This window comes from Mirounga leonina, unplaced genomic scaffold, assembly GCF_011800145.1.
Source record: "Mirounga leonina isolate KUSES-001 unplaced genomic scaffold, KU_Mleo_1.0 Mir_150, whole genome shotgun sequence".
Lineage (NCBI taxonomy): Eukaryota > Metazoa > Chordata > Mammalia > Carnivora > Phocidae > Mirounga > Mirounga leonina.
In genome coordinates this window covers 6,871,856-6,882,761 of record NW_023270374.1, presented here as the reverse complement: position 1 = coordinate 6,882,761, position 10,906 = coordinate 6,871,856, and the positions used below count along the sequence as shown (strand labels likewise).

Sequence of the window (10,906 nt, the reverse complement as noted above, 5' to 3'; positions counted from 1 at the left end):
GAGTCCATCGTCTCTCATGGTTCGTCTACCCCTCCGATTTCCCCCCCTTCATTCTTCCCCTCCTGCTACCTTCTTCTTCTTCTTCTTTTTTTTTCCTTAACATATATTGCATTATTTGTTTCAGAGGTACAGATCTGAGATTCAACAGTCTTGCACAATTCACAGCGCTTACCAGAGCACATACCCTCCCCAGTGTCTATCACCCAGTCACCCCATCCCTCCCACCCCACCTCCACTCCAGCAACCCTCAGTTTGTTTCCTGCGATTAAGAATTCTTGAGGGCTCTTCTTAAGGTCAGTGCTTCACCACCATCACTGCCACTTTGCTCCCAAAGGTGTAACACTCATTAATGGCTTTTGTCTCGATTCCCACTTTTGCAGTTGTTTTGAAGTTTCAGACTGTTTCAACCATTCCTCTTCCTTCCATTCCATCTTAGAGTCTGTCTTGAGATTGCAATTGAGATGTTGGCCAAGGTCCAGTCATCTGAAGGTTTGAGTGAGTCTGGAAGAACTGCTTACAAGACGGCTCACTCATGTGGTTGTGGGCAGGAGGCCTTAGTCCCTCAGCACGCAGACCTGTCCATAGGGCCACTGGGGTGTCCTCACAACGTGGCAGGTGATTTCACCTAGAGTGAGCAGTTCCAGGGAGAGCAGATAGGAAGCCACAATGCCTTCAGACTGTGTGAACATATTGTAAGACCACCACATGTATCTTTCTTGTGGCACTTGTAATAGTTTGCATTATATATTAGATATGTATATGTATGTTTTTCTCTCCTAAGCTAAACTGCTTTTTGGACATATTTATTTTTCTTTGTGTATTCTTTTTTTCTTGTGGTAAAAAATACATGACATAAAATTTACCATTTTGCCCATTTTTAAGTGTGCAGTTAGGTGGCATTAAGTACATTCACATTGTTCTGCAACCATCACCACCATTCATCTTTAGAACTTTTTATCTTCTGGGGCACCTGGGTGGCTCAGTTGGTTAAGCATCTGACTCTTGGTTTCAGCTCAGGTTGTGATCTCATAGGTCGTGCTCTCATGGGTCCTGGGATCAAGCTCTGCGTTGGGCTCTGCGCTCCATGGGGAGTCTGCTTGAAGATTCTCTCCCTCTGCCCCTCCCGCACACTCCCTCTGTCTCTAAAATAAATAAATAAATCTTAAAAAAAGAGAGAGAAAACTTTTTTATCTTCCTATACTGAAACGATGTGCCCATTAAACAGGAATTCTCCTTTTCTTTCCTCCTTTCAGGAAGAACCACTGTTCTTTTTTCCGTTTCTGTGGATTTGACTATTCTAGGTACTTAATATAAGTGGAATGATACACCACTTGTCTTTTGTGTCTAGCTGATTTCACTTAGCATAGTGTCTTCAAGTTTCTTCCAAGTTGTAGCGTGTGTAGGAATTTCATTCCTTTCTAAGACTGAATAATATTCCATCATGTGTCTATCACATTTTTGAAAAGATATGTGTTTTTATTATTTTTTCTCATTTTAAAGAATTTAATTCCAAGATAGTTAACATACAGTGTTATATTAGTTTCAGGTGTACAATATAGTAATTCAACAAGTCTATGTATCACTCAGTACTCACAATGACAAGTGCATTCCTTAGTCCCCATCACCTATTTCCCCCATCCCCCCACCCACCTACCCTCTGGTTACCATCAATTTGTTCTCTATAGTTAAGAGTCTGTTTCTTGATTGGTCTCTTTTTTCCTTTGCTCATTTTATACCATATTTTGTTTATCCATTCATACATCAATGGACACTTGAGTTGTTTCCATCTCTTGGCTGTTGTGAAGAATGTTGCTATGAACACGAATGTACTAATATCTGTAAAGTGCCTGCTTTCACCTATGTACCAGGAGTGGAACCCTGGATCATATAGTAATTCTATGGTTAATTTTCTGAGGAGCCGCCATACTGTTTCCCATAGTGCTGCGCCATTCTCCATCCCCACCAGCAGTACACAGGGTTCGGATCTCTTCACAGCCTCGCCAGCCCCCGTCTTCCATCTGTGTGTATTCCTAACAGTACCAGCCCAGGGCTTTCCACAGTCAGTGTGCAGCAAATATGTTGAGGGGATGGATATAGTGGCAAACCTGATGACCCCTGAATTCTCACATTGTCCAAATTCTTGTAGAACTTTTGATGAAATTTAGTGAGGAAAAAATCTCAGGAATTCTGGAACATTTCCTCAGAACACCTGACCTTTAGAAAGGGGTCGTCCTGATGACAATGATGACGGTGAGTTGTGGGGAGCCCTTCCTGCCTGAAGTGAGCTGCCTTTCCTTCTTCAGTGCTGGCTAATTATTGCCAGATAAAGATGTGGGTCCAAGGTTATGGATCCTTCCATGAATAAGAAAAGCCACAAATCTGGATCTTAAAATGTGAAATCTCTCCTTTTGTGTGTCAGTAGCTGTGGCAGATTGCATTGCCGGTCTGTTTTTCTCTTCTCCCTGCCCCTTGCCCTGTCATGGCCCCTTCATGGGTACAGTGTGCCTCCACAACCTTGTACTTTGCACCTGGGTCTGAGAGTTGCTTTTGCTGCTGGTCCATGGGCAGGAATGGCATTGAGCCAGGGCCGAGCCTGGGCCTTTCTACTTGCTGACCTTGTACTTCTGCCGTTACCACAGGAGGGACATCCCTGGCTGGCCCATTGGTTGCAGACAGAAGGTGAGAGACATGTGTGTCTAGAAGAGCAGCCAAGCCCATCTCAGCCCAGAGCAGCAGACCCCAGCCACCCAAAAGACATGTGAGAAATAACCATTTAATGTTATATGCTTCTAAAATTTTGAGGTTGTTTGTTTTGCCACATAATATAGCAAGAGTTAACTGATACAAGAATTAATAAGAAGTTAAAATTATGCATCATAGTGTAATAATAGCAACTGACAGATATAGGAACTAAAAAAAAAAAAAAGGATCCAGTGTTCCAGTTTTGGCTTGTGCCTCTACTTTAGACAGAGCTCATACCAGTGGCAATGTGGATCTGTCCGTGCCTCTTTTTGTTTTTAAAGCCAGGCTTATTGAGGTATAATTTACATACTTAAATGCATCCCTTTTAGTATACAGTTCTGGATTTTGACAAATACATACAATTGTGTAACCACAAGCACAATCAAGAAAAGTTCAATCACTGTCCCCCACCCCCACCAAAAAGAAATTCTTTGTGTCCCTTTATAGACAAACTCACTTTCTTCCCCTAATGCACTGGTCATTTCTTTTTTCTTTTTGCAGTTTTGCCATTTTTAGAATGCTGTATGAATAGAATCATATAATATGTCATCCTTTGAATCTGGCTTCTTCCTCTCAGCATAATGCATCTGAGGTTCATCTGTGTTGTGGAGTGAATCAAGAGATTGTTCCTTTTTGTTGCCAAGTAGTATTCCATTCTATAATTATGCCATTTTGCTTATCTGATCTTCTGTTGACGAACAGAAGATGAAGGACATAAAAGATTTGGATTGTCTCCTAGTGTTTTGCTTTAATGGACGATGCTTCTGGGAACACTCATTCTATGTCCTTCTGTAGACGTGTTTTCATTTCTCTGAGGAGAAATGAAAGAGGAGAATCTATAGGTTGTGTGCTGAGTGTATGTTGGACTTTTACCAACCTACCAAGCAGTCTTCCATAGCAGCAGCAGCAGTGTGTGCACTCCCACCAACCCTGCGCAGGAGCCCCAGTTGCTCCACAGCCTTGCCAACGCTTGCCATTGTCAGTCTTTCCAATATTCATGATTTTAGTGGGTGGGAAGAGGCATCTCACTGTAGTTTTAATTTGCGTGTCCTTGGGGACTCATGATGTTGAGCACCTTTCCAGGTGCATCTTGGCCATTCATACTGGAATTCCTTTAATGGTAGAAATATTTATAAAAGATAGGAACTCATGAAGGGGACAAATATGGGCTTGGAATTGTGTTCCCCTCTGACATGCAGAGGCAGGAGTGGCAGCCTAGTTGGGGACCTGTCTGAATAATTCAGAAGGAACAACCCTGCCCTGAGGAAAAGCAGATAAGGGTGATGGGTGGTGATGGGGGCTCGGTTTACTGTTGGTGGCTCACAGCAATCTTACTGAGGATTGCTCACCTCTTCATTTAAAATCCTCTATGCAGATGTCCATACCAGGTGGCCTCAGGGTAAAGTCTTGGTTTTGGAAGCCACTGGATTTTGTTTAACTGCTCCATGTTGATCATACCAGCTCATCCATCATGTACCAAAGAAAATATGCCAAATCTTTTTTTTTTTTTTTAATTTTCTGCATTCTTCCCTGAGAGAACAAAGCTACCAGCAACTCCATTTAATGTAGCTTCACTTGTGTGTAAGAACAACATGGTTAGGAAAGGGCATAGGTACTCACTTGATGGAGCTCCCAATGGCCAAACCTGGGACAGTTTGAGCAAGCAAATACCTAATGATAATAATAGATTATGACCCACAGAATAAAATAAATATCCACAAGTCCCTACTGAGATAAAGACATATTTGAACAAATAAAAAAAATGGGGGAGAAGGAGCAGCTCTTCTTACAGCAAAATTTCAATCGTTAAATCTAAAGCGAGTGATGGGGATGGAAAATGGCCATTTGGTACACATCACATTGATGAACCTCTGATGGATGCAAAGAGAGGGCTGAAGTATGATATGAAACAGAATATTGGCAAAGTCTCAGTATCTCCTATAAGTTACTAATTACAGAGGGAGAAATAGTAACTACAGTGGAGCAAACTGATAGACAACACTTTGATCAAGGTCAACATCACCAGTAATGGGACACATTGATACTATGTAGCCCCTGATATGATGCACCAAGAAGGGCATAAGATCATCTTTGTGGTATTTGGACCAAAATGCATAACCTTAACCCAATCATGAAAAAACATCAGACTGACCCCAATGAGGTCAGAGGAACTAGCCAGTATTCAAAAGTATCAAGGTCATGATAGACAAAGACTGAAGAACTCCCAGACTAGAGGGCACTAGGGCGACATAAAAACTAAATTCAGTGCAGGACTTTGGACCAGAAGGTGGATTCTGGACCAGAAAAGGGACATTAGTGGAACAGTTGGCAAAATTTGAGTATGATCTGTAGAATATTGTAAATATGGGTACAATAGTATTGTACCCATATTTCTTTCCTGGTGTAGATCATTGTACTGTGCCATGTAAAATATTAACATTTGGGGAAGTGGGGTGCAGGTGATACAGGAACTCTACTGTTTTTATAACCTTTTTGTAAATCTGACATTATTTAAAAATAAAAGGAATATATATATATATATATATACATATGGGTTCTAGAGTCATTCTACCTCTGTTTAAACCTGGCTACCCTACTTATTATCTGTGTGACTTCGGGTAAGTCACTTCATTTCTCTTTGCCTCAGTTTCCCCATCTGTAAAATGGGAATAAAAAGAGTACCTATCTCAGAGGGTTCTAATGAAGATTAAAAGTGTTAATACATGTGCAATGCCTACAACAGTGCCTTGGCTCAGAGTGAGGGATGTGTTATTATATGCCATGATCATTTGAGGCCAGCAGCATCTTCTATTTTTTTTTTATTAACATATAATGTATTATTTGTTTCAGGGGTACAGGTCTGTGATTCATCAGTCTTACACAATTCACAGCACTTACCATAGCACATACCCTCCCCAGTGTCCACCACCCAGCCACCCCATCCCTCCCACCCCCCACCTCTCCAGCAACCCTCAGTTTGTTTCCTGAGATTAAGAATCTCTTATGGTTTGCCTCCCTCTCTGGTTTCATCTTGTTTCATTTTTCCCTCCCTTCCCCTATGGTCCTCCATCTTGTTTCTCAAATTCCTCATATCAGTGAGATCATATGATAATTGTCTTTCTCTGATTGACTTATTTTGCTTAGCATAATACCCTCTAGTTCCATCCACGTCATTGCAAATGGCAAGATTTCATTTTTTGATGGCTGCATAATATCCCATTGTATATATATACCACATCTTCTTTATCCATTCATCTGTTGATGGACATCTAGGCTCTTTCCATAGTTTGGCTATTGTGGACATCCAGCAGCATCTTCTATTGATCTTAGGGATATTCCTCCCCCCGCCCCTTCCCCGTTTTCTCACTGTGCCTCTGAAGCTTTCTGATGCAAATCCCGGTACTGATTCTTTCTCCAACCAGCCATTTTTCTTTAAAAGCATTTCCCCTTCCACCAGCAGCTAGGTAATGCCAAATCTAGCATCAGTATCTGTGCCTTAAGGATTAAACACCACTGAGGAATCAGAATAACTGCTCTGAATTAGGGTTGTTACCGGGAGAGGTCTGCATTGGAAAGACAGAGCTCATATCACCAAAGAACCTTCTGGGGCCACTTTCTCTTATTCCCAACATGGGGTCCAGAACTTTCTGGGCCTGTGAGACCAACAGCCCTCATTGGTTTGGGGGGTGGTGGTGTGGATCTGCCTCACAATTAGCTATCTGAGGCCTCACTCCATGTCACATTTTAGTATCTGTTTGGCCAATAAGACTGCAGCACACACACCAGCCTCATTCCCTGCTTGGGCCTTACCTTTGATGTCACAATCTGACTTGTGGATATTAATCTGGCCACAGCTGCTCACAAACCAGACGGCAAGGTCAAGAGGACCAGCACAGTAAGATGTGGAAGAGAATCGACCATCAACCCAAGATCAAAGCAGTGGATGGACCTCAGGCAGGCCAGTTCAAGGAACTGGGTGCAGCTCGGGAACCTGCCATGCCACACCCTCTAGAGCTGTCAGAATTCCAGAGCTTCCCTGTGTTTGAGGATATTAGCCATCACATCAAAGAGGTGGGGGCCCAACTGGTAAAGAAAGTCAATGCCATCTTTCAGCTGGACATCACCAAAGATGGGAAGACCATTCTGCAGTGGACCATTGATCTGAAGAATGGCTCTGGGGACATGTATCCCGGATCCGCCAGGCTTCCAGCAGACACTGTCTTCACAATCCCGGAACCTATCTTCATGGAGTTGGTTTTGGGCAAAATGAACCCTCAGAAGGCTTTCCTTGCTGGCAAGTTCAAAGTGAGCGGCAAAGTTCTGCTTGGCCAGAAGCTGGAGAGAGTTTTCAAAGACTGGGCTAAATTTTAAGCATGTAAAATACCAAGGAAATGATCATAACTTCTCTTCGGTTATAATGTTGAGCGGAAATCATGCTTAAACTGAAGATTAAAACAAAAAATATCCAATATTTTTACTCAAATTCTTCCTGTTCAGGTTTGATTAATTTTCCTGCTGATGTGTTAATTTTCAGTGAGGGTTCTAGAGCAGTAAAGAGTGTTGGAGTGTATCACCTAAAATCTTTGTCTTTTTCTTTTTTTAGATTCATGTATGTTATAATAGCCACACATAGAGAAATGGGTGGTTTTGACATTTGGATTTAAATGCTTTCATGATTGAGTTCCTGAGAATTTTGTTTGTTTGTGCTTTGGGGAAAGAAGTGCCAACCATCATTGTGTTGGTTTGCATTCCACTTGGTAACTTGGTTCTTCGAGATTTTAAATTTACAGAGCTCTAAGAGGGTGGCCTCCACAGCTATGTGGGTGGAGCAAGGCATAGAGGGGATGAGCTCTTGGTGTATCACGACTTCAGATAGATTTAATTCTAAGAGAATCCAGGGGCTTGGAAGATGTTCTAGGCTACTGGATCTTAAACTAGAGCATGCATCACAGCACCTGCGAGACAGGTAAAAGCCCAGATCAGGATTTCAGTGCCATAGGTCTGGGCTGGGGAGAATGTGCATTTCTAACAAGTTCCCAGGTGATGCTGATGGGACCACCCCTGGAGAACCCCTGTCCTAGTTCATGCTGCAGCTTTCAGTATTGGTTGAAACTATTCTGTTCTAGACCAATGAGATGTTGCCATTATTTAAATGAGATGTTTCCGTGACTTAAAGGATCTCCTGGAATCCCCCCCATCCTGTAGGCCATTTTTGAATTGTCAGGGGCTTGTGCACTGAGCCTTTTACAAAACCAAGGGTCATCCTGGGAGACTTTCCCTTCTGGAAGACCTGTCCATACATTGGGAGGGCTGGGAATGAAGCCAGCTGCAGCCTGATGTGACCTCTATGGGTAAGTGTGTGTGACACTTGTTCGCATGTGATCTATGTATACTTTTACCTTGTATACCTTTATACTCTGAAGCCCACATGGAAGGTTCCTTAAAACAGCCATGCTCAAAACCCATGCCTACCAAATGATCCAGCTATTCCATTCTGGGTATTTTTCCAGGAGGAAAGGAAGCATATGTACAAGTACAAAAATGTGTTTGTGAGTGGGTTCACAGCAGTTGTATTTGTGATAGTTCTAGACCGTAAATAAGCCAAATGTCCATCAATAGGTGAATGGGTGAACCAATGGTGCTCTGTCATACCCTGGAATACTACTCAGCAATAAAAAGGAATGAATTATTGATGTACATACAATGGCATGGACGAATGTCAGATTATTCTGAGTGGCAGAAACCAGAGAAAACCAAGTACACACTATGCGGTTCTATTTATGTAACATACTAGGAAATGCACACTGTGGGGACAGAAAGAGACAGGGATGGGGAGCAGGGAGGTTTGGGGGGATTATTAATGGCTACGAGGATGCTTAGTGACAGACAGATTCATTATCTTGAATGTGCTGATGGTTTCACAGGTGTATATATAGGAAAAACATCACATTGTATACTTTATATACCCATGGGCAGCTTATTTTGTGTCAATATAAACTCAGTAACACTGGAAAACCTGCTGCCCTCATCCGAAGTGCAGGCTTTATAAAGAGGATTTAAAGCTCTACCTGTCTCGGGCGCCTGGGTGGCTCAGTTGGTTGGGCGACTGCCTTCGGCTCAGGTCATGATCCTGGAGTCCTGGGATCGAGTCCCGCATCGGGCTCCCTGCTCTGCGGGAAGTCTGCTTCTGCCTCTGACCCTCCCCCCTCTCATGTGCTCTCTCTCTCTCATTCTCTCTGTCTCAAATAAATACATAAAATCTTAAAAAAAAAAAAAAAAAGCTCTACCTGTCTCTCAGCACCTGTCCTCTGACCTCATCACGTGCCTACCTGTCCCGGCCGTTACTGATTTAGATGGCTCTGCAGACATCCTAAGTTCCCACTGTCAGAAAAAGGCAGAGTGAGGGCTTGTTGCTAACAACATCTCCTTCTCTCAGTGGGAAACAAAGACCCACAAAATACCCTGGCCTTTGTTTAATTCATGTTCAGCCTTGTGGGAAGGGACTGAGGGCCCCTTACTGAGGGTTTATGAGTGGGGACACGGAGCACTCCCTGGTTTCTTTCCTCTCCCGGTCATTAGGTAAGTGATGTGTGTGGTGCTCCTGCCAATGCCCCTGCCTAGCCAAGCGGTGGGCATCTCAGAGGCTTCAGTCTTGCCTTGCCTAGTCCAGGCACCTCCATTAGAGCCATATTTATCGGTGTCAGGCATAGCCGGGCAGGTGTTTGGGATGCTGTGTTTAGGGAAATGGCTTGCCCAAGCTCGTTCCCTGAGTTGGCCCTAGCCTCTGGGGACCGGCCTTGAGATAGGGGTTGCTCAGAGATGGGTTGGAGGTGGAGAGGGGTGTGAGGCAGGGAGGGGCTGCAGAGGGTCACGTCTAGGCTGCCATCGGCCAAAGGGAGGCCCATCCCATAGGGTGGCCAGTGACTTATGACCCGTTATGACTTGGAACAAAAACATGACCTGTGCCAATGAGATACCTTTCTCAGGAATTTGGAACTGGGAGGCAGAGAGACAGAGCTACAAGTGAGCAGTAGGAATGGAATCCCGCCTGAAAGGCTGGGATGTGGCGTGGGGGGTGGGTGGGTGAGGGAGATGCTGTGGGGGATGGGTAGCTACCCTGGTAGGAGGTGGACTTGGAAGAGCCAAAGCCTTGAGTAAGGAGAGGGATCTGGTTCACATCTGAGAGAAGACTTCAGACCTTGGGAAACACAACAGCAAACCCCTTTTCAAAAGGAACAAAATTGCTCAGTGCTGGGATGCCATGTAGAACAGCTGGGAGGACTCAGATTTTGGAATCAGAAATATAGTTTTGAGCCCTGGGTTATAAGCACAGGGAATTACTGAACCACTCTGCACCTCAGCTGCCTCACCCAGAAATGAGGTGAGTGGCCCTTATGACATCAGGTTGTTGGGTGGCTCCTAGTAGGTCATGCCCAGTGTAGTCACTGGCCCAGGTGGGTTTTCCATGCATATGAGTGCATGCATGGACTCTTCTGGATGAGAGGGAAGGGGGTGACTTTCCCTGGCTCCCTACTGCCTCCCAAGAAAGTCCATACTTGGGGCTTTTGTGCTCTGCTCTGAGGACCTTCTTTCTGCCTTTTCACTTACACTCAGTTGATGCCCTAGAAGGTCACATCTGGCTCAAAACACACATCTGCATGTTGTTTGGTCCATACAAGTTTGGCAGTACAGTGTTTATGGTGTTTGAATGAAGATGTTTTATATAAAAATTGGATTTCTGGATTCTCTTGAAAAACTGGATGATTTGGTCACACTAAGCCTGTATTCCTGCCAGGCAACAGCTCAGGAAACAGGGAATGGGGTGCTCTTGGGACGGGTTTGGGCCCCACCCTCCACGCTGCCTCCTTGATTCCCAAGCTGAATTTGGTGGTCCTCTCTCCTTGAGCCTGCATTGTTGTTTCCTCCATCTGCGCCTGCTTGGCTGAGGCCCCTGCAGGTGTTTGCCTTCATGACTGCACCCCCCCCACACACATAATACATGGTCCCCTCTAAGGGAAATACCCTGTGTTCATTTTCTGTTGCTGTGTGACAGATTACCACAGTTGAGCAGCTTAAAACAATACCCATTCATGATCTCACAGCTTCTGCAGGTCAGACATCTGGGTGGGCTCAGCTGGGTCCTCTGCTCCGGTCTTATCTCACA

At 44.1% G+C, this 10,906-nt stretch overlaps 1 protein-coding gene across 1 annotated transcript; it reads left to right on the top strand.

The window, feature by feature from the left end:
• The first annotated feature begins 6,052 nt into the window (after positions 1–6,052).
• SCP2D1 (SCP2 sterol binding domain containing 1) lies at positions 6,053–7,113 on the top strand. Its single transcript, XM_035005647.1, has one exon. The coding sequence runs from the start codon at positions 6,643–6,645 to the stop codon at positions 7,111–7,113; it is 471 nt and encodes a 156-aa protein (XP_034861538.1). The 5' UTR covers positions 6,053–6,642.
• Positions 7,114–10,906: the final 3,793 nt, after the last annotated feature.

What these genes read in the sequence shown, in the direction of transcription:
- SCP2D1 (XM_035005647.1), top strand. Translation starts at nt 6,643, where the DNA reads ATGTGGAAGAGAATCGACCATCAACCCAAGATCAAAGCAGTGGATGGA.